Source organism: Puntigrus tetrazona, unplaced genomic scaffold (genome assembly GCF_018831695.1).
Source record: "Puntigrus tetrazona isolate hp1 unplaced genomic scaffold, ASM1883169v1 S000000003, whole genome shotgun sequence".
NCBI classification, from domain to species: Eukaryota; Metazoa; Chordata; class Actinopteri; order Cypriniformes; family Cyprinidae; genus Puntigrus; species Puntigrus tetrazona.
The window spans coordinates 283,721-307,501 of NW_025047683.1; the positions used below are offsets into that span (position 1 = coordinate 283,721).

A 23,781-nucleotide genomic window follows, 5' to 3' on the forward strand; every position below is an offset into this window, starting at 1 on the left:
TATATCTACACACATTTGTGTTTAAGTTATGAATTTACTACATTTTTGTACATTTTTTTTGTTGTTTAATGTTTTACAAACTTATTCTAGGTAGACATAAAATAACTCCTAAATGCCTTTTAAATTACAGATTTGTTCTGTAAAAATGAGGATTAATCATGTAAATATACAACATTTTTGTAAAAAAAGTGTGCTTACTGCATTTTTAAACATTATTTCTTAGTTATTTCACATAGAAAAATTGTACTTTAAAAATAAATTACTTAAAATGGACATAGCAACTATATAAAATAACTAATTAAAACCTTAAATTTACAGTGATAAACCTGAAAGTTGGTGGTTTTTATATGTAATTTCACGTAATTTGTCAGTTTTTTAATAGTCTAAAAACATATTATCAATGGTAATATACTGTAATTTAATTAATTTTGACTGTAAATTCAATTCTGTATTTTCACAGTTTTTGCTTGTAATTTTGTGAAATGGTTATTTTCTGTAATTTAACGGAATATCTCTGGAAGTCCTGCTGCCAGTCTTTTTACGGTTTTTTTACAGATTTTTTTTTTTTACAGTGTACCATTCGGGTGAAGCTATAATTTAAAAAATATTCTCTGGTCAGAAGTGGACCCAAACTCCATAAGGGTTAAACAATAAACCCCAAAAACCTCTCCTGCATAACATACTTGAGTTTATTTAGTGAGCAGTTTGGATCCTCCAGTTTTTCAGAGAGCAGCTTCACTCCTGAATCTCCCGGATGATTGTAGCTCAGATCCAGCTCTCTCAGGTGTGAGGGGTTTGAAGTCAGAGCTGAAGACACATAACCACAGCCTTCCTCTGTCACCATGCAGCCAGACAACCTACAAAAGCATACAACAGCAATCCACATTGAATTAGATTGTTTTTGTTCCTTTTATATTTAACTGATCAATAAAATGGTTGGTCACAAAAAATGATTTTGTGCTCATTTATCATTATCAATAAGAAACAAATATTGGACATATATATTTTAAATGCAAATGTAAAGCATGAAATCTCTCACAAATAATAGTGGCACAATACTGCTGCTAAATCTTATGTAAAAGTAGTGAAAGAAAGAAACATAAGATAGGAAAAGGCCCTAGTGGCTAATGTAATGGCTTCTTTCTGCGTTTTGTGTAATAATTGCCACAACCAACACACTTTCACAGCTTTTTAATTCTGTTACAACATATTCAACTCAATATTACAGGTGAAGAGAGGGGCGGAGATGTCAACTGATCACCTCTCTAAAAAACTGGAGGATCCAATCTGCTCAATAAAGAGTCCCACAAGTCAACAAGGCCTGATAGGACTCCTTCTTCAGCTTGACGCCATTCCTTACTTCCGGTGTCCACCACCGGATTCAGGGGTTGCCCAACAGACCTTCACAGTACATTTGGGCCTGTCGAGTCTGTCCGGCGTCTTTCCCGCCAACAGATCCAACTGAACCGCTCTTTGTCTAGCTTGTCACCTAGGACCTGTTTGCTTTAGGAGACCCTACCAGGGCCATATAGCTCCTAGGGCCACTGAGGCACTCAAACCCCTCCACCACATGTGGTCCTAGGAGAGACATTCTGTCACGAATGAGGGGTCTGAGGCGTGCGGATCCATGTGCAGGCTTTTATTAAACGAAGGCATGGTCAAAGCAGGCAGGTGTCAAACAGGGCAAACAGATGTATCAGAGGCAAGGCAACAACAAAATCCAAATACAGGCAGAGGTCAGGTCAGGCAGGAAACAATCACAGAATCAGAAGACAGGCAGGGTCAAAACCAGGGAATCTATAACTCGGAAAACACTCAGAAACTCGGGAACAACAATAGAACAGGCGAACAATGCAATCTGCAGATGAGTGGCCTGCTGCAGTATTTATAGTCCTGGAACAGGAAGTTGTCGCAGAGGGAGTGAATGCAAATCACCCAGAGATAAGGGCTCCCTCTGCTGGCTTGGTGACACATTCTGTCTTCACTCCATTTGTTTCTACAAATTCTTTTGCCATCTTTCTTCATATTTAGTTGTCTATTATTATCTATTCACAATGAATATTCATTATTGGTTCTACATTTTAATACATTTTTTAATTAATAAACATTATTACTATATTTTTTTTCTAAAACACCAATCTTACTGATAAATCACTGGACTGTTTTATTCTAGTTTGTGAATCTAAAATAGTTAAACAGCTTGGGGGAAGCACTCCCATATTGCCAAATTTAAGTGAAGGTGGGAATCTGCTGACTTCGACTGGGGATATTGTCGGATGGTGGAAGGAATACCTCAATACTGGAGAAAGATCTCCTCAATTCCACCAATTTTCTTCTTCCAGCATGTTCCACTGAGGAAGCAGAGGCCAGTGGCTCAGATAAGCAAACACGCTAAAAAACTATGTCTTGAAGATATAAATGCAGACGTCTATTTGACGTCTCTGAGATGTGCGTTTGCTAACAGGGAACCTGCTGTCAATGAATCTATCCTGTTCATGCCAAGTCTATTCCAAGTCAAGTCTATTCATTGTTCAGTCAAGTGTGTTTCAAGTCAAGTATTTGTTTGTTTAGATTATGGATTATGTCTCTGTAAATAAAACTGCACATGAGTTCTCACTATCCTCGTATTCAGTGAACTAAATTGTTACATTATGGTAATTAACTATATGAAATATTCTGCCTGCATGTCTTTAATTTGTGATCATTCTGAATGTATATTATTAAATAGAATCAAGCAGTAAAGAAAAGCACTCTAAATGTGCACACTCACTAGTCTAGACTTCACACTCTGAGGGTGTGTTTTGCAAAACTACTAGATAATTTAAAATCTCACATCATTAAAACAACAATTATGATATTATATGTAGCACCCCCTCTCTTTCTGGTGTAGAAATTTGTAAGGGACTGCTCTTGGTTCATAAATAAATGCCTTGAGTTGTTGGATTAAGGCCCCCCTCTCCCTGATCTTACCTATTATATACGTTATTTCCTGAGACAATACCCTCGAAAACAAACACGATGGTTCACGGATAGAAAAAGTGTAATTTAATGGAATAGAAAAGAAAAGTAAAACAAGGTACTTCAATTAAGAAAAATACTTTCTAAATCCTAATTTTCTCCAAACCACATATCTCTCCTCTTTTAGGTTATGGGAAAGCAGACAATGTACTGAATAAATAAATCAAATCCAATTTCAATATAATTTAAAGAATGTGAATGTCAACGTAACAAACAGCAACAACAGTGGGCCCACAAAATCACACACACACCTCCCCGCTGCAGGCCTGTGTCGTGGCTAGTGTGCGTTGAGGCCTTGAAAACTGAAACTGGCCACTTCATTCGAGTGAGCAAACGAACAAACAAGCACACAGTACCCTTTCTTCCCGTTCCCGGATCGCGATTTCTGAATACAACCCCTGGCAAAAAGTATGGAATCACCAGTCTTGGACGAGCACTCTTTCAGACATTTCATTCTGTAGAACAAACTCAGATCACAAACATGAAACAATCATGAAGTCATTCCAAAGTGCAACTTCTTGGCATTCAGAAACACTAAAAAGAAATGAAGAAAAAACATTGCGATAGTCAACAAATGTTACTTTTATAGAGCAAGCACAGGGAAAAAAATATGGAATCATTCAATTCTGAGGAAAAAAATATGGAATCAGATAAACAAAAAAAAAGTCAAATCATATCACTAGTATTTAGTTGCACCACCTCTGGCTTTTATAACAGCTTGCAGTCTCTGAGGCATGGACTTGATGAGTGACAAGCAGTATTCTTCATCAATCTGGTGCCAACTCTCTTTGATTGCAGCTGCCAGATCAGCTTTGCAGGTCGGAGCCTTGCCGTGGACCATTTTTTTCAATTTCCACCACAGGTTTTCAATTGGGTTGAGATCTGGACTATTTGCAGGCCATGACATTGACTGGATGCGTCTTTCTCCAAGGAATGCTTTCACAGTTTTTGCTCTATGGCACGATGCATTGTCATCTTGGAAAATAATTTCATCATCCCCAAACATCTTTTCTATTGAAGGGATAAGAAAACTGTCCAAAATGTCAATGTAAACTTGTGCATTTATTGAAGAGGTAACCACAGCCATCTCCCCAGTGCCTTTGCCTGACATGCAGCCCCATATCAAGGACTGTGGAAATTTGGATGTTTTCTTTAGGCAGTCTTCCTTGTAAATCTCACTGGAACGGCACCAAACAAAAGTTCCAGCATCATCACCTTGTCCAATGCAGATTCGTGACTCATCACTGAAGACAACCTTCGTCCATGATTGCTTCTCCTTAGCCCATTGCAGTCTTGTTCTTTTCAGTTTAGGTGTCAATGATGGTTTTCTTTTAGCTTTTCTGTATGAAAATCCCATTTCCTTTAGGCGATTTCTCACAGTTCGGTCACATAGATTGACTCCAGCTTCCTCCCATTTATTCTTCATTTGTTTTGTTGTGCATTTTTGGTTTTCAAGATATATGGCCTTCAGTTTTCTGTCTTGACGCTTGGATGTCTTCCTTGGTCTACCAGTACGCTTGGCTTTAAGAACCTTCCCATGCTGTTTGTACTTGGTCCATATCTTAGATACAGCTGACTGTGAACAGCCCACATCTTTGGCAACCATGCGTGAAGAGTTACCTTCTTCAAGAAGTTTGACAATCCTCTCTTTGGTTTCAAGAGACATCTCACTTGTTGGAGCCATGACTCTTGCCAATACACTTGGTCTAGCAGCCCGCCAAGGTGTGATAACTGCAATGCTTTTAACTGCAGACTAACGAGCAGATCTAATCTGAGACAGGTGCACAATTAAGGAAAGGAAATTGACTGAATGAATCCTTATTTTCTCTTCAGAATTGAATGATTCCATATTTTTTTCCTCAGAATTGAATGATTCCATATTTTTTTCCCTGTGCTTGCTCTATAAAAGTAGCATTTGTTGACTATCACAATGTTTTTTCTTCATTTCTTTTAGTGTTTCTGAATGCCAAGAAGTTGCACTTTGGAATGACTTCATGATTGTTTCATGTTTGTGATCTGGGTTTGTTCTACAGAATGAAATGTCTGAATGAGTGCTCGTCCAAGACTGGTGATTCCATACTTTTTGCCAGGGGTTGTATTCCTGGTCCTCCACCGAAGCGTTGATCGTCCCACGATGCCGGAGAAACACCCAGCGTTTCCGGTAGCTGGGTGCGCTATCCGGAGGAATAAAAGAAAAAAAAGTCCTGCGATCTTGAGATCCAACGAAGAAAAGTCTATCCATGGTACACGACGACAGCGATCGTGTGAATGTTTTGACACACAAACACTAGTACAGCTGATGCACTAACAGTCGCGGCGGCAACGTCCATAAACGTTCTTGAGAAAACGCTGATAAACTCAACGTTAACCCATATTATGGGCTAACTATTTGTTAATAATCAGAGAATAAAAGAGAGACGATGGAGCCTGGTAGAGCTGGTGGACTGACGGAGCACGGTGGAGAGGAGGGAGCTAGGAGCCTAAGGGAAGGCGACGGGTCTACAAGCCGAGGTGGAGTCCGGGACTCGGAGGCGGGACGATGAAGCGAGGGATCCTTCACCCACGGCGGCGATGGAGACTGGCAGACCCGTGGCGAGCTCCAGGTGGAGGGCAGAGGATGAGTGCAGGGGCTGCTGGGATCCATCGTCGACGTGTGGCAAGGGTGGTAGGGTGGGATAACTTGAGGTGGTACATGAGGCGCGGGCACTGGAGGCTTTGCACGAGGCGCGGGCACTGGAGGCTTTGCACGAGGCGCGCGGGCACTGGAGGCTTTGCACGCAGGCGCGGGCACTGGAGGCTTTGCACGCAGGCGCGGGCACTGGAGGCTTTGCACGAGGCGCGGGCACTGGAGGCTTTGCACGCAGCGCGGGCACTGGAGGCTTTGCAGGGCAGGCGGCCATGTTGGAAAGCGGCGCAGGGCAGGCGGCCATGTTGGGAAGCGGCGCTGGGCAGGCGGTGACCATCTCGGGAAGCGGCGCTGGGCAGGCGGCGACCATCTCGGGAAGCGGCGCTGGGCAGGCGGCGACCATCTCGGGAAGCGGCACTGGGCAGGCGGCGACCATCTCGGGAAGCGGCTCTGGGCAGGCGACGGCCATCTCGGAAGCGGCACTGGGCAGGCGGCGACCATCTCGAAGCGGCTCTGGGCAGGCGACGGCCATCTCGGGAAGCGGTTCTGGGCAGGCGGCGGCCATCTCGGAAGCGGCTCTGGGCAGGCGGCGGCCATCTCGGAAGCGGCTCTGGGCAGGCGGCGCCATCTCGGGAAGCGGCTCTGGGCAGGCGGCGGCCATCTCGGGAAGCGGCTCTGGGCAGGCGGCGGCCATCTTGGGAAGCGGCTCTGGGCAGGCGGCGGCCATCTTGGGCAGCGGCTCGGGGAAGGCGGCCATCTTGGGCAGCGGCTCGGGAAGGCGCCATCTTGGGCAGCGGCTCGGGAAGGCGGCCATCTTGGGCAACGGCTCGGGGAAGGCGGCCATCTTGGGCAACGGCTCAGGGAAGGCGGCCATCTTGGGCAACGGCTCAGGGAAGGCGGCCATCTTGGGCAGCGGCTCGGGAAGGCGCCATCTTGGGCAGCGGCTCGGGGAAGGCAGCCATTACTGGATTTGATGCTGTATCCTTTTCCTCCTCAACACCCAACGCGAAAGCTGACCCCACAGTCACTAAACCGAACTCAATAAACTGAGCAAGTGACTCACGTGGACTCTCACAAACAAGTTTTGATTTGAGTGGCTGATTTATTCCCTCATGATACAACTCAATCAATAAGCAGTCAGGTATGTCAGAGAGGTAAGCCATGTCCAAAAACTCTTGAGTATAATCCTCAATTGATCGGGTGCCTTGCTTGAGGGCCAATAAGCGTCTAGCGAGGGTCCTACCTGGCCATGGATCAGGTGAAAAGCCGCTGGATCCTGGTGTGAGGTTGCATTCTGTCACGAATGAGCGGTCTGAGGTGTGCGGATCCATTTGCAGGCTTTTATTAAAGGAAGGCATGGTCAAACAGGCAGGCGTCAAACAGGGCAAACAGGAGTATCAGAGATGAGGCAAACACAAAATCCAAGAACAGGTGAAGGTCAGGTCAGGCAGCAAACAATCGGAACAACGGAAGACAGGCAGGGTCAAAACCAGAGAATCTACAACTAGGAAAAACACAAGGAAACTCAGAAACTCAGAAACAACAATAGAACAGGCGAACAATGCAACCTGCAGGTGAGTGGCCTGCTACTGAATTTATAGTCCTCAGACAGGAAGTTGTCGCAGAGGGAGTGAATGCAGATCAACCAGAGGTCAGGGCTCCTCTGCTGGCTTGGTGACAATTACAAATACAAATTAAAACAAACTGAATAAAATACATACTTAAACCCTATCAAGGATTTATTTTCTATAGGGTTACATATATCTTCTGTGATATTGCACACTGTGTAGTGAGATTACATGTGGAAAATCTATACAAGATTAACACGATAATTGCATACATGGTTTTTGCATGCATTCTAAACCTTAAGGTTTTTTTTAAAGAGTTAATAACAAAGAATTTCAAAGTCAAACCTCAGTATCTTCAGTCTAGAGTTTGGACTCTTCAGTCCTTCAGAAAGAAGCTTCACTCCTGAATCCTGCAGATCATTGTTACTCAGGTCCAGCTCTTTCAGGACAGAGTTTGAGGATTGTAAAGTTGAAGACAAACTCCCACAAGACTGTGCAGTGAGATTACATGTGGAAAATCTGAACAAGATGAACACAGCAGTTGCATACAGAATTGAACTCAACATTGGGATTTTTTAATGAATAAATAATGAAGTATTTCAAACACATGCCTTAGTATCTCCAGTTTAGAGACTGGACTATTGAGTCCATCAGAAAGAAGCTTCACTCCTGAATCCTGCAGATCATTGTTACTCAGGTCCAGCTCTTTCAGGACAGAGTTTGAGGATTGTAAAGTTGAAGACAAACTCCCACAAGACTGTGCAGTGAGATTACATGTGGAAAATCTGAACAAGATGAACACAGCAGTTGCATACAGAATTGAACTCAACATTGGGATTTTTTAATGAATAAATAATGAAGTATTTCAAACACATGCCTTAGTATCTCCAGTTTAGAGACTGGACTATTGAGTCCATCAGAAAGAAGCTTCACTCCTGAATCCTGCAGGTCATTGTTACTCAGGTGCAGCTCTCTCAGGACAGAGTTTGAGGATTGTAAAGTTGAAGATAAACTTTCACAGGACAGAGCAGTGAGATGACACCCACACAGCCTGTGAAAAGAAGACAATTGACATATTGATGTGAATTTATCAGGCACGTTTGTACTGAATAACACTTAATAACAGGAATACAATAACAATGCACTTCTAAATTATTTAAAAACTATTATATTTCATTAGTTATATATAAACTGTATTTATTACATTACTAGACTATATACAAGTGGTGGGTTCATCACTGAGTGTCTCTGTAATTGAACATGCTTAAAGAAATAAAAAATAGATGTTTTACATACCATCTAAGCATACTAGGTGTATGGGATTTTTTTATTTTCTTACAAAATATTTAACTGGCATTTTTAATCTCTATCATTTTAGTGGGCGGGTGGTTCAACCCCCCAAGAGCCAATTGAGGGAAGTCTTATTACTAATAAGTTATGTGTTCTGAACTGTTAAAAGCTACCACATGATAAATACAATGGAAAGACTTGGAGGGACTAGGACAATTGAATTTGATTGGATTTGTCTGAAAGAAAAAAAGTCACATACATCAAGGTAAGTAAAACCTGCTAATTTTCATTTTATGATTAACTAACTATAGTCACCATAAATACAACATGTGTGATAGATAATGCTTTGTTTGCATTTTCAGATTTTCTGTGAAAACAAACTTTAAGTGCTAAAATTGCTTTATGCTTTAATTAAGTGCTCCTTTATTGGACACTGGTTGCATTCATATTTAGTGTTCCTTTTGTCTATTTTTACAAGTGCATTAAGTGCACATACATACATTTGTTTTCCATTACAAATACTTTCTGTAGAAACAGTACATTTGTACTGAATAGACTATATATCCTGTCTCGTCTAAGACTGTTTTTAAATAAACTTAAATACATAACTTTTTTTAAATAAACTGTTAAACGTCATTAAGGTCTTATTTCATCTCATAAGTGGGAAACGGTATTACAAAATTCTCTGTTTTGTTTTTGACTAGATAAAATAACACTGATACAATCATACTGAAATATCTGCTACCTTTAACAATGAAACACCTATTTATTAACATGTTTGAACATATTAAGTTTCAAACGTGTGTGATTATCAAACCTCAGTATGTTTAAACGACAGTGTGAACTCTTCAGTCCATCAGAAAGCAGCTTCACTCCTGAATCCTGCAGATCATTGTTACTCAGGTTCAGCTCTGTCAGATGGTTTGATGTTTGTAGAGCAGAAGACAGAGTTTCACAGCATGTTTCATCAAAACCACAGCTTTCAAATCTGCCAAAATAGAATGTTTTAGCCTGATTATCTACTGATGTTCAGTTTTTTCTGCAATAACTTATTTTTCTCTTGATAATGGGGAAAAATTTAACTTCACATTTACATTTCATTGTTTAGTGACGTAGAACAAATCATTTAATTAAACAGCAGTCAGTGAAATACTCACAGAGCTTTTCTACAGCATCTCACAGCTGGAATGAGTCTCTTGTAGTCTGAATGTTCTGATGTGAACCTCTTTGGGTTGAACTCATCCAGCACTTTCTCTGACATCAGCAGTACTGAGAGTCAACACTGTGCACATTGAAGACAGAGATCTCTTCCTGGATGTTCATCTGAACTGAGAGTAACTCTGGATTTCCTCATATAATGAATGATCTTTCAGTTCAAGTAAGCAGTAGAACAGGTTGACTGAAGCTTCATCTGAGATGTCCTGTTGTTGTAATTCTTTAATGTAGGCACTTAGATTTCTGATGCTCTCTGTGGTGTCTTCAGTGTGTGTGTGATCAGGCCTTTGAGCAGATTTTGACTGGATTCCAGTGAAATGCCCATCAGAAACCGCAGGAACAGGTCCAGATGCCCTCTCTTACTTTGCATTGCTTTTTCAATGGCTCTCTCTGTTAAGTCACGCCATTTGACCTTTCTAAAAGGAAATGTAAGATTTTGTATGACTGTAGTTTGTGAATTCTCAAAGAAAAACTTAAGCTCTTGCTTGTTTTTTTTCAGGTAACAGGTGAACACATGCACTGCAGCGAGGAACTCTTGAATGCTCAGATGCACAAAGCAGAAGACCTTTGTCTTATAAAGTCCAACTTCCCTCTTAAAGATCTCAGCGATCATTCCTGTGAACTCAGCATCTTTACTCACATCAATACCACATGCTTTCAGATCTTTCTCATAGAACACAATGTTTTCCTGCTTCAGCTGTTCAAGCGCTAAGCTTGGCTAACTTCAGAATCATCTTTCTATTTAAAAGTAAATGCTCTGAACATTCTCCTTCTTGTTGTTCATCATACTTCTGACTCTTCATGTTCATCTGTATCCTCAGGAAGTGAATGTACATTTCAGTGAGTGTTGTGCTGATGTTCTCTTCATTATTCTCAGTGAGAATATCCTGAAGTACTGTGGCTGTGATCCAGCAGAACACAGGAATGTGGCACATGATGTAGAGACTACGAGACGTCTTAATGTGTGAGATGATTCTGGAGGACAGACTCTCATCTGTGAATCTCTTTCTGAAGTACTCCTCCTTCTGTAGGTCAGTGAATCCTTGCACCTCTGTGAACAAACCTACATACTGAGGAGGAATCTGATTGGCTGCTGCTGGTCGTGATGTGACCCAGACAAGAGCTGATGGAAGCAGTTTACCTTTGACCAGACTTGTAAACAGCACATCTACAGATGATCTTTCCTCAACAGTGTTCATTGTATCACTTTCAAAATTCAAAGGCAGTCGACTCTCATCAAGTCCATCAAAAATAAACACAAGTTTATATTCTGTATATAACTTTGATTTCTCCAGGTCCTTCAATTCAGGATTAAATTTCAGCAGAAACTCATGGAGACTGACCTCTCTCTCTTTAATCACGTTGATCTCTCTGAATGGAAGCAGGAACACACAGTCTATATCCTGATTAGATTCTCCTTCGGCCCAGTCCAGGATGAACTTGTGCACAGACACAGTTTTTCCAATGCCAGCGACTCCTTTGGTCAACACAATCTTTAACTCATTGTTTTTCCTTAGTTCAGTAAATATATCATTGCATTTGATTGGTTTGTCCTGTGTTTTTTTGCTCTTGAAAGCATCATCAATCTTCAGAATCTCATGTTCCTGATTTACATCTTTTATATCTCCCTCTGTGATGAACAGATCTGTGTAAACAGCTTTCAGATCTGTGTCAGTTTCTTTGTTGCCCTCAAAAATGTATTTTGCCTTCATCTTCATGTTGTTTTTGTGAGTCTTCAAGACATTTTGCAGCTCTACAATAAAAAAAGAGACAAAAAACACTAAACAAATTTGTCATATTTTCATATCAGCATGATTGTTATTATTTGCAACTGATTCAGATTCATATTTAACAATTTTCAGTTTTACAATATCTGAATGTCTATGCTCTTTCCAGATCACTTATTGATTGAGATCTTTATGCCATGAGATCAGTCTCACTCAAAACTGATGAATGGTTTCCACATGATCTAGCACATCAAACAGAATGTGTGTTTAAACTTGCTTTAATTAACCTTAGCATGCGTGACCGTAATCATGTCTCGGTGGTACTGAATCTATTTTGTGACAGGGCCACCTTTTGGTTAACTTTAATTGAATTCAAATACATTATAAGATGTTTAAGCAAGGCTTTCAGACCATTGTAGGCTTGGTATCACTGGGGACACTTCTATATATCTGTGTGAAATCTGCCTCTGATGTGATCTCTTATTTCCATTCACAGGCAGTGATATGATATATGTGGGTTATATGTGATATGTTGTGAATTACCTCTAACAGGGACAGATGTCTTCATATTGTCCTCAGTCTGAGCTGGGAGAGAAAAAAGAGAGAATCACTCTGGAAACATTTATCTCAGAAACATATCAGTAGAGCAAAGAGGTCAAACCTTCACACTGTTAAATATTTAATAATGTTACAGTCACAGTAAATTAAATGTTACCTTGCTTGTGTTCATTCTGCAACTGTTCAGCCAGATCATTTTGGTTTATCTTTCTCAGGACGTCTACCATGACCTTCACAGCTTCATCTGGTCCAAAACACATCACCATCTTATCTACTGTGTCACATCTATCTGCATTTTCCAATTCAGACTTTGATATGCACTTTTGATAAAAATTCACTAAATGCCAATGAAAATTCTTCAGTTCATCTTCTGCCAGCTCCATCAGTTGGTCCAAGAGCAGCTTTTTAACAGACGCCATCGTCCTTCACCAACTCACGACTGCAGATTAAGAAAAAGAAAAGAGCTAAAGTGAGCTCAAATGTGACATTTTAAAAACTACAGTGAAAGCATTTATAATTTTTTTTATATTTCTGCATAAATATGACCCAAAACATAAAATTTATCCTGAACGTAGACAAAGAAATCTACAAAAGAAATTGAGATAAACTATTGATTGTTACATATCTGTTTGCTGAAAAGTATGTGAATTTTTGTTTTCTGTATCTGATGTGTCCTCATTTGCAAGTTTCCTACATCTTGTTCATCTTGTAGGACTTTCAGCCTGTTCCTCATTACATAACCACTTCAACTCTGTGATGTTGGTGGGTTTTCCTCAATTGAACTGCTTGTTTCAGCTCCTTCCACCTCCTTCTTTAACCGTTGTTTGTTGTCTTGCTGTATGGCCCACTTTCTCTTGAGACTGAGTTTTGGGACAGATGTCCAGGAGATCTCTTTGTTCTTTCACATGGTGAGTGTCTGATGAGCATTTAAAATTTGCTGAGCAGTTTTAGGACAAGTGTCTGTTTTAGGACAAATGGTTTTGTTTGGCTTTTGCATTTTTGCAACAGCATTTAGAGTATTAAAATATAATATTGTCTGTTTTTTTTCTCAGGACTGACAAGGCCTCTAAGGCCAAAAATTGTTTCCTTAGTTTATATGCTGCTTTGTACTGTTTTCATTTTTTTTCAGTAATAAAAACTGTCCCAAGACGTCATATAGGCCTAATCATTTTATCTTAAGGACCGTTAAAGACAGACATTCACAGTCAAAACCTAAAATGAATTTGTCCAAAATGTATTCGTTATCTATATATTAAATCATCTGTTTTTGTTCTTCTTAATACCAAATAGCTCCAGATATTTAAAAAAATACCTTATGGACAGGTTTAGGGAGATATCTTGTGGACTTTCTGTAATTTACAAAGCACAAACCAGAATCTGCAGAATGGAGAAGGTTTGACTATTCACAAAACCAAAATATAAGTTTTATTTCAATTGTAGTTAGTCTCTTTTTATTTAAGTGAATATAAAAAAAAACTTATCGGTGCTTATTTAGGTTATTAAAAGGGGTGGAAAGATGCTTATTTAATTTATTATCACAAGCAAGGTTTCAGTCCACTGAACTAAGCAGGGAGAATTTGCTCTCTGTATCTGTCAGTCACTAAGAGTTATTTTGTGACAACAGACTGGGGTCTTGCTTGGAGCCCTGATTTGCTCTGATTAGCTCTGATTAAAAGAAAATGCAAATTAATTTTAGTGTTTATTGCATCAGATCCACTCCCGTCACACTGGTATTAACAAGCGTCTGGTGCAACCACTCTGAGGTAAATTAGCTGTTTAAGTATTATTTGGGGAATCAGATCTTTGAGTTGATTCAAGTAGATTACACTGATATGAACATCAAACTTCAAAGGCATTTATACCTATCAAAAGGCTATGCATAGACTAAAATAGCAAGCTTTCTTCTTATATATATATATATATGTTTTTTTTTTTTTACAGCACATTAGAGTGAATCCTGTTTGTTCATATTTGATCATGTTTCATGAGTGTTTCATGATTAAGACAGTATTTAATCTTTACTTACATGAATAAGGAAGTGTCTTTCTGCTCCACAGCTGAAGACTTGCTTTGATCAAAACGTTCAGTTTCTAGACAACTTCTCAAAATGTCTTTATTTTCTCTTTATGTTCATGTATGTCTCCGCATAAACATTAAAAATGATGATTAGGTTAATAGTTTTAAAGGTTTTTCGATCAGAAAAAAAACGATCAGGTGTAAACGTCACATGTAAAGTACAAGGTGCATAACATCAAAGTATCGCGAGATCGACTGACGGTTCTGTGTTCTCTTTACTTTCGCTCGCGGTACTTTGATTTGTACTTTGAACGAGGTCATTCAACGAACACACACCTAAGCACTTTATTTTTCAACGCGGAAGTAAATACGAGGACGTCCTTACTTCTAATGTGTTAAACTTCCGTTTCACGAGCAGCTAGTGGAAACAAACACAGACCACTGTATCTGTGTCCCAAACTGAAGCGCGTGAAGCTCGAAGCCACGCCTCCTCAGGATTTCCTCAGGTGTTCTAGATTACCCTCCTGTCGCATAGCAACGGAGAGCTGACGTCCTACAGGATAGGAGGAGCCAGAGTCGATCACTTTCACTTTCATGTTTCACGTCACAATGGAGTCGGTCTCGAGACTGGTTTAATCCCCGGATGACAACTTTAATGCAGGCATGGGCTTGGATCTTGCTTGAATGCAATGATCCATTAAAAAAAAAAACTATAAAAAACCATACAATACACACACAGTAGATCAAATGCTGAATAATATCTAAGGCCTTTTCTCTATCATATATAAAGTACTAGATTTTCTTCAGTTTTGTTCTCGAGTCATTGTTGTCGATTAAACCCAACATTATATTAAGTATAAATATAAGTTAAATAAAACAACCCTGAACATAATTCAGAAATAAACTGCAACATACACAGTGGTGCAGCACTAATATTGATACAAAACCATCCAAATTATTTTTCAGAACAATACTGTAGGCCTATACCTTCACTTTAAGTAGTAGTATTAGCATATACAATACAATACTTTAATTATAGAAAATAAACATTCTGTAATCATTTACTTACTCTCATGTTTTCATTTTTGGTTGAAGTCTCCCTGCAGCTAAGATTTTAAATGTGACGAGTACTTTTTCCCTAATGTGGTATTAGTAGTTACTAAAAGTAGTTTACTAAAGTATCCCAGTATTTCTTGGTCTAATTAGTTTTTCATAGCTATTCATTTCTCTTTTCCGTCTTTCTCTGCATCAGACAGAGTCCTGTACTGAATGTGCCGGAACTGGTTTAATGGTTTTGGGCTGAGCAGAGAGATCCTACAGGGCTCCTGGATCTTCTGAGAAGAGAATGGGTTTCACAATCCAGACCCTGGTGTTTCTCTCCTGTCTGGACACTGGTACATCATAAAGAGGGGTCTCCATGCCTCTTCTACTGTCCACTGCATTGTCCTCCGAGTCTCTGAGAAGACTTTCCACTCTTTTCTTCAGAGAAGGGTTAATAAATAATCTATTCTCTGTCTCTCTGGAGTTTAATGTCTTCTCTGAGCAGCTCCACCAGCATCCGCTCACTCCCTCACCTGTCCCAGGACACCTGCAAATCTAAGCAAGCAACAACAGAACAACGAATTTCAGCAAAAAAGTGTCTATTAACTTTCTTACATTGTCTTTTTCATTTCTCCCCCAGCCAGAATAATCCTAAAACAAGAGCAAATGGAAACGCGTATGAAAAATATAGCAACCCGACCCCAGATGAGCAGAAGAAAATGGATAGATAAAACATTTTTTTCTATCCAAGAAGTTAAAGAGTTGTTTGGAGACATGTTTTTTTATTCAAGTGTTTCTATCGTATTTTGTGCATGTTTTCTTGCTGGATGAGAAATTTGTCCTACTTTGAGCGCATAGTTTTTTTTTATACAAATCTTTAGAATTTCTGCACATTTTGGCATCTACGTCCAGTGTTTTTATGCAATATACATACAAAATATATAGTTTTTATGCTCATAAAAATAGGTTGATGGAAACAGCTAATGGAGTAAGCATGGCAGTAAATATAAAAGCTCATCCAGATTTCAGAGCCCATGTGTAGGGATGTCCTTCAGAAAAATTCTGGAAATACAACCTACTTGCTTCATCACAAAGAAATAGATCACCTAAAAACTGAATTTATAATCTAAATCAAGAAGCCTTAACTCAATGCTCTCATGAAGGTGCATACGGCCGTTGCTGGAAGCCGGTATTTTAGGTTATAATTTTAAAGATAAACTGGACACCACACTAGGGTTGTGCTGATTGACGATAATATCATGTGTCGACTCTAAAACTACTTTTTACAGCATGTTAGCAAAAAAACACTGACGCTTATTCTTTATCATCATACAGAGAAAGTCACTCGAGTGAAAGCAACAAGGTCATTGTTTACATACGCATCATCGACCAATCAGCTTATGCCAAGTCATTTAAAGCTGTTATGTAATGTTAAGAACACATTAATCTGCACCTTCTAGAGTTTTGTGAAACAACTACACATTTAATTAATAGACCTTTTAAAAATGTATAAGACACTATTTCACTTTACTCCTGTGGGCCCACCACCTGCAGGAGCGGCAGCCAAAGGCGGGACTTCGGCAACCCGGCCCTGGACACAGAATCTGGTTTTACGGACATGGAATGTCACATCTCTGGGGGGAAGGATCTGGAGTTGCTGCGGGAGGTGGAGAGGTACCGCTAGAGATATTCGGCTCAACTCCATGTGCAGCTTGAGCTCTGGAACCCATCTCCTCGAAAGGAGCGGGACTCTTCACTACTCTAGTGTTGCCCGCAGTGAGAGGCAGCGGACTGGTGTGGGCTTGCTCATAGCCCCCACAGCTTAGCCGCCATGTGTTGGAGTTTACCCCGGTGGGTCGCCTCCCTGCACCTTCGGGTTGGGGGGAGGTCTCTCACTGTCATTTGTGCCTACGGGCCGAATGGCAATATAGAGTACTCGGCCTTTTTGGAGTCATGACCGAAAGGATGAGATCCTGGACACAAGTGGCCAAAATGAGTTTCCTCCGTGAGGGTGGCTGGGTGCTCCTTTAGAAACAGGGTGAGGGAGCTCGGTCACTCTGAAGAAGCTTGAGTAGATCCGCTGCTCCTCCACATCGAGAGAGGCCAGCTGAGGTGGCTCGGCATTTGTTCCAGATTACAGAGGGCTAAAAGGAGGTCAAGGAAATAAGGAGTAGACAGAAAGAATCTAAGGGGGGAGAGGTGTTCAAATCTAACAACAAAGTTCACATTTCTATTAAGATTTGTTTTCTGATTTGTTACATAGACTCTTTTTATATAATTAGTTTTAGTGATTCGGTCAAATTAATTTCACGTCAGTGTTTGTTTACAAATTAGTTTACAGTGTTTGTGAAGCAATTCATTCAAATGTCTCTGTTTCAAAAGCTTTGTTTCTCCTTCACTAAGTTATCCATTTATAAAATATAATTTTCATATCCATTTCACGGCTGTATATACAATTCTTTAAATGCGACTTGACTTCACCATCCAGCTAGGTTCTTCGCAATTACCCCATCAACCTCAGTCAGAAATCTTGGTGTAATCCTCGATGACCAACTAACCTTCAAAGATCACATTGCAAAGACTGCTCGATCCTGCAGGTTTGCATTACACAACATCAGAAAGATCAGGCCCTTTCTAACAGAGCAAGCTGCACAGCTACTTGTCCAGGCCCTTGTCATTTCTAGACTGGACTACTGCAATGCTCTTCTGGCTGGACTTCCATCAAACACAATAAAACCTCTACAAATGATTCAGAATGCAGCAGCACGGCTGGTCTTCAATGAGCCCAAGAGAACCCATGTTACACCTCTCTTTATCTCCTTACATGGGCTACCGATTGCAGCTCGCATCAAGTTCAAGGCACTGATGCTTGCATATAGAACAACCACAGACTCAGCACCGGTCTACTTCCACTCACTATTACAAATCTACACACCCTCTAGAAGTCTGAGATCTGCTAGCGAGCGACGCCGTGTGGTACCATCTCAAAGAGGCTCGAAATCACTCTCCAGAACTTTCTCTCAGCCTCTGTTCCTGGCTGGTGGAACGATCTTCCCGTACATATCTGGAATGCTGGATCTCTGTCAATCTTTAAGAAACAGCTGAAAACTCACATCTTTCAGCAATACCTGACCTCATCATAAAAAAAAATAAATAAATAAAAAAAAAAACTCACTGTCTTTGTCTCTCTCTCATCCCCTTGTTTATTCCTTCCTTCTGGCATGTACTAATTTGAACACTGCCTGTGACTGGGTGTTATAAGCACTTACTCTGGCTGTTTGTGTCTCAAAAAATGAATCGCTGTTGTACTCTCAATTGTAAGTCGCTTTGGATAAAAGCGTCTGCAAAATGACTAAATGTAAATGTAAATGTAAATGTAAATGCGATGCACTGTGAAGACTTTTATTTATATTCAAATAGGCAGGCAAAGAGTCAAAGATTACAAAGGCTGCAAATATCCTCAAATATCTGCCGATCTCTTGATTCAGGTGCAACACTTGGCCGTTTGATTGTGGATGGTATCCTGAAGTGAGGCTGACATTTATGTTGAGTTGTTTACAAAAAGCTCTCCAAACTTGGGACGTAAACTATATCCTCTGAGATATACTCGAAATACTTTATGGAAGAGAGCTTGAGCTGTTTCCATGGCAGTGGGAGTCCTTTTAGAGGAATTAGTGAAGTTAGTGAAGTTATTGGAAGGTGGCATTGAGGGATGTGGACCCATTGTCATAGACTGGAGTGGGCGTGTCCGAGAGGAGGGGCGTGGTCTTGGTCAGGTCTGGCGTCGTGTGACGAAGCACACCTGAAGTGTATCGAGCCTTGTCACCGCCGCCGTTAAATACTGAGCGCACCTCTCCTCGAGAGACCGGTCTCTTCCCTCGTGCATGTGTGACCCATTTGTCAGAATTATATCAAGAAAAGGAGGAAAAATATCTACAAGGTCTGAGCTCACCAAATATATGTTCTTTATATTAACTACTAGTATTTGGAGTCTCGGGTTCGGGTCTTACACTCAAACACAGAATTATATATAAAAAAATAATTGTGCTTAAGAAATGTGTCTGCACTCAAGCGATTCAAATATCAATTCAGTCACCAACTGCTTGAATAAAACACATACACAGAAATACGTTTCAACGGGTGTTATTTGTATTCAGTGTGTCCTCTTTGTGTTTCTCTTTTGTTATAAACTGCAAACACTTTGCAGTATAATTGTCACTTGTTTAACAAAAATATATTTGTGTACCTTCAACGAATTATCAATGAATTACCACAAACAATGAATTATCAACAATCACAATTGAATAAAATGAAATAAAATGAAATAGACAGTCCAAACATACTGTAAAAAATGACTGTGAGATTTACAGGAAAACAATGTAAAATTCCTACAGAAAAGTATTGTAAATCCAAAAACATATATTTTTTGTTTGAATCACAGTGAACTTTTGTAAACTATTAAACAGAATGTTTTGTTATATTTACAACAACGATATGCGATTATAATCAAATTTATTTGTTAAAACTACAAAGATTGGTATAAAAAAACAGAGAAATACTGTAATACTCATCACAAAACAACTTTGTTCATTTGACATGTAAATATTGTCAAAACTAAAGTTTTAGTCAGTTGTTCTTAAAAATACAACTAAAGTAAGTCACTATACAAGTTTATGCTGTACTTGTAACATGATTGATGCAAATTGAGGTAGTAAAATGTTTTTACAAAATCTATTGTCAACCTGAGAGGTTGCCTGTCTGTATTTATATATAAAAATATAGGCTACAATTATAATAACATTGTTATTATAATTCAGGCTATTTGTAGCATATTGTAGAGTGTGTATAAGAAATTAAATTTATTGATTCAGTCCTAATCCTTATATGCCTTATGTTTATTTTAGTCTTTAAATTGTAATGTAATTCTTAACCTACTGGTTTTCTACATAGGCCTATTGATAAAACAAAAGTAATAATTTGAGCATTGTGTCATTATCACAGGCTAAACAATTAAACAGTGCCTTCAGTAACCGCTTTGATTTATTTGTAGCCTACTCTGTTTATAGAGTATGTGTATAAGGAATTAAAATTATTGAGGCCTGTGCAAAGGAACACTTCTGTTCAGTCATAACCATAATCCTTGTCTGCTTTATGTTTCTTTAAATGTTTATGTTATGCTTAGCCTACTGGTTTTCTATGTATATTTATAAATTATTTCAGCATTGTTTTCAGCACTGTATCATTATCACAGGCTAAACAACCAGTGCCTCCTCTAACCACAGACTTGTACTTGTCCTCTCTTCTTGTGCTCTGCCACTGAGTCTGCTAATTTTGAATTTCATAGTTCGCAGATAAGCTCGTCTCTGATTGGATAATGACGTGACGTGAGGAGCGCTTGTTAGAAAGAAAACAGGCAAAGCAGAAGTCTTCGAACAGTGTCTCTACAATTTTAAGAAGTTTTTAAGCGGGTCTGCTGCTGTTCAATTGGAAAATTAAAAGTTTGCACGGTAAGCTTCACATTGTTTAGCCTACTTTTTGTGAGACCACACGAAAATGTGTGCTGAAAGCACTTGGTGTAAACTAGCTAGCTAGATCAATGATAAGTTGGTTCAGCTAAAAAGCACAGGCAAACACTTGAAATCCTAAAATGATCACCTGTGTCTTTTGTAAAAGAAATTGGATACATTAAGAGGCTATGTACTACATTGCAAAGTGCATAGGAATGAGCCCCCGTTGTCTTTTTAAATGTGTTGGCGCCAACTGTAGTCAAACATTTACCACATACTCCGCTTTCAAGGGCCATTTTTATCGTAGTGCACAATGCACCGGGAAGCTGCTCCTATAGCTGTTGTTATGATTTAAAATGCGCAGTTTCATTATGTGCCCGCCGCTTTCACACGGTGAAAGAGCTTGTGTCTCACTTAAATGATCATATTGGAGAGGGCAGGTCTGTTTCATGTCCAGTAAGTGGGTGTAAACACGTGTTTACAAAAAGTCGCCATTTACTTCCCTCATGTGTAGAAAGCATAAAACATGCTCCCCAGATGGTATCGATAACATGTACAGGGAAACCTGCCCTCAGCCCCCAGATGTCTTTGCCAGTACAGATGATTCAGAAAACACACATGAAGCCATGCCAACAGCTAGTGCAGCCAGTGATATGCCAGAGAATGATAGTCAGTCTTATGTCAGAAACCTGTGTCTCTTTTACCTTAAACTGCAAGGACAGCTGCTCATTCCTGCCTCAACTATACAGACTATTGTTGAGGAAATGCAGAATGTGCACGAGTTAGGCCAAGCCTCATACAATAACTAGAGTAAGTTTTTAAAAAATGATATGAGCCTATCAGATGAAGCAGTCTCTAAAATCTGTGACTGCATTAAAGAGTCAGATTTGTTCTCTGCCTGTCATCAGGGTCAATTAAGAACTACATACTCTAGAAATCAGACATTCACAAAAATGTTTAATTACACAGAACCCCAAAAAGTGGCACTGGGAATGGATGAAAACATGACACAAAATTTGCTTACTACATACCAGTAGCAGAAACTCTGGAAGAGCTTTTACAGTCACATTTAGGAGGAATACACAGTCACAACAGTTTGGAGATCCTGATGTAGAGGTTTTTACGGATTTATATGATGGACAAAATTTCAAATGTCACCAGTTCTTCAGTGAAACCCTGAAAGCCTCAAACTGATTTTGTACCAAGATTCATTTGAAATTGTGAATCCCCTGGGTTCTGCTAAAAGATGCACAAAGTTCTTGCAGTCTATATTTCATTAGCAAATTTACCCATTCATTTATGCTCAAATACTGATAATATGTTTTTAGTCTTCTTGTGTGTTGAGGATGAACTTAGGCGTTTTGGAGTAGCCAAAGTTTTCTCAGAGTTGTTGGAAGATCTGAAATCCTTGGAGACAGATGGAATAAATGTAGATGGACAAACAGTAAAAGGGGGTCTTTACTGCATTGCTGGGGATAACTTGGGTTCTCATTGCATAGGTGGGGTTTACAGAGAACTTCAGCCGCTCTCAATATTTTTGCAGGTACTGTGAAATCACAAGAAGTGAGTTTGTGGCTGATCCGAATGTCTGTGGACCTTTTACGCACCCCAGAGACGTGTGACGCAGCTGTTGCTGATCTCTCCAGGCTGAAAACATCCAAGGTGTCAGAGGGATAAAGGTAAACTCTATCTTTAATGCCCTTGAGTCCTGGTCTCCCCTGCCCGCCCTGTTTAGGTCATGACCTCTTTGAAGGAGTCTTGTCATATGATCTAACGCTGTACCTGAAGAACATTAAAAAGAAAAATGGTTCACGTACTCGCTCTTAAACAGGCGCATCAAACAGTTGAAGTACAAAGGATCTGAAGCACTCACAAAGCCATTTGCCGTCAACCCGGATGGAGCCAAGTTATCAGGGCAAGCCATTCAAAACTGGAACCTTTTGAGATTGCTACCAGTTTCGATTGGTGACAAAGTGCAAAATCATGAGGATGAAGTATGGCAGTTAGCTCTCCAGCTAAAAAAGACATTGTGGATCTTATTTGTGCTCAGAAACATTTCCTTGTCCCCAGATAGCATATCTCTGACATTTTGATCCAAGAATATTTGGAGTTGAGAAAGATGTTTTGTTTCCTGAAGTGCAACTAAAACCCAAGCATACACTATTTGCGCCATTATTCAGCACTTGATCTTGAAATTTGGTCCATTGATTAGGTTATGGACGCTTAGGTTTGAAAGTAAGCACAGTTATTTTAAAGATGTGCCAGACACTTGAAAACTTCAAAACATTTGTCAAACTTTGTCAGAGCGTCATCAGATGTATCAGGCATATCTTTTAGCTGGGCAAGAATGCAGTAAAACTACTGCAAGTGAAGGACAGCGGTAAAGGCTTTATCCCCACCCTCTACAGTGACACCATTAAACATGCAGTCAGGAGTTAGTGGGTCTTTCAGAAAGCAATACCACAGTTACCATTACAGACACTCAGCACAAGGGCACTGCATATAAAAAGGACAATTTCTCTAGGGTACAGAAATGATGAGTATATGGAGTTTGGTGAACTTCATCATCTGATTCAGGCAATGACATCTGTGTATGTTTTATGGATATCCAATAGCACTCTTCCTCAGAATACCATCTGTATTCTGTGGATAAAGGACAGTCTTGGGCACAGTGTATCAACGTTATCGACCTGCCTGATTTCTATCTTTTGGTGTCATACATTCTGATGGATACTGCTCATTCTCCACTAAAACACAGTATTAGAGAAATAAAGTCCAATAAAAGCTCACTTACTGTAAATAATGACATTAATATGTTACCTGATGCATGTCCCTGCTCGTTATGTATGTACTGTATATATTTTCTGTTTTGTTTGAAGGTGCCATTTTCTCTTAGTAAATATACCTGACTCAGATGGTCCTCCTAGATGTCCATCATGGAAGTCCTACCACAACTTCAAGCAGTAAACAAAACATCCTGGAAGAGCACTTCAGTCCATTGGAGTCGAGACGATGATGATCTACGCTCGTAACGGAGGCTGATTTGATGACAGCATTAAGACCTGTAGAAGCCAGAAAGCTTTCTTTCTGCTTGAAACGAAATGTAAGTAAAACACTATAGTTCACCACACAACTATTCAAAATCAAAAGCAGACATGTGACATTGGTAAATATTTACAGTGTAATCATCTTATGTCATTTAAAGACCACACTCC

At 39.7% G+C, this 23,781-nt stretch overlaps 1 protein-coding gene across 1 annotated transcript in view; it reads right to left on the reverse strand.

The window, feature by feature from the left end:
- Nucleotides 1–376: 376 nt before the first annotated feature.
- The window catches only part of LOC122331860 (NACHT, LRR and PYD domains-containing protein 12-like), a 122,380-nt gene continuing 98,975 nt past the window's right edge, over nucleotides 377–23,781 (reverse strand). The window contains 11 exon segments of the mRNA XM_043229401.1: nucleotides 377–857; nucleotides 7,558–7,731; nucleotides 7,824–7,997; nucleotides 8,090–8,263; nucleotides 9,320–9,490; nucleotides 9,660–9,771; nucleotides 9,842–9,992; nucleotides 9,995–10,429; nucleotides 10,431–11,470; nucleotides 11,988–12,029; nucleotides 12,160–12,441. Of these exon segments, the coding sequence (XP_043085336.1) occupies nucleotides 644–857; nucleotides 7,558–7,731; nucleotides 7,824–7,997; nucleotides 8,090–8,263; nucleotides 9,320–9,490; nucleotides 9,660–9,771; nucleotides 9,842–9,992; nucleotides 9,995–10,429; nucleotides 10,431–11,470; nucleotides 11,988–12,029; nucleotides 12,160–12,421 (2,949 nt within the window). The 5' untranslated portion in view covers nucleotides 12,422–12,441 and the 3' untranslated portion in view covers nucleotides 377–643.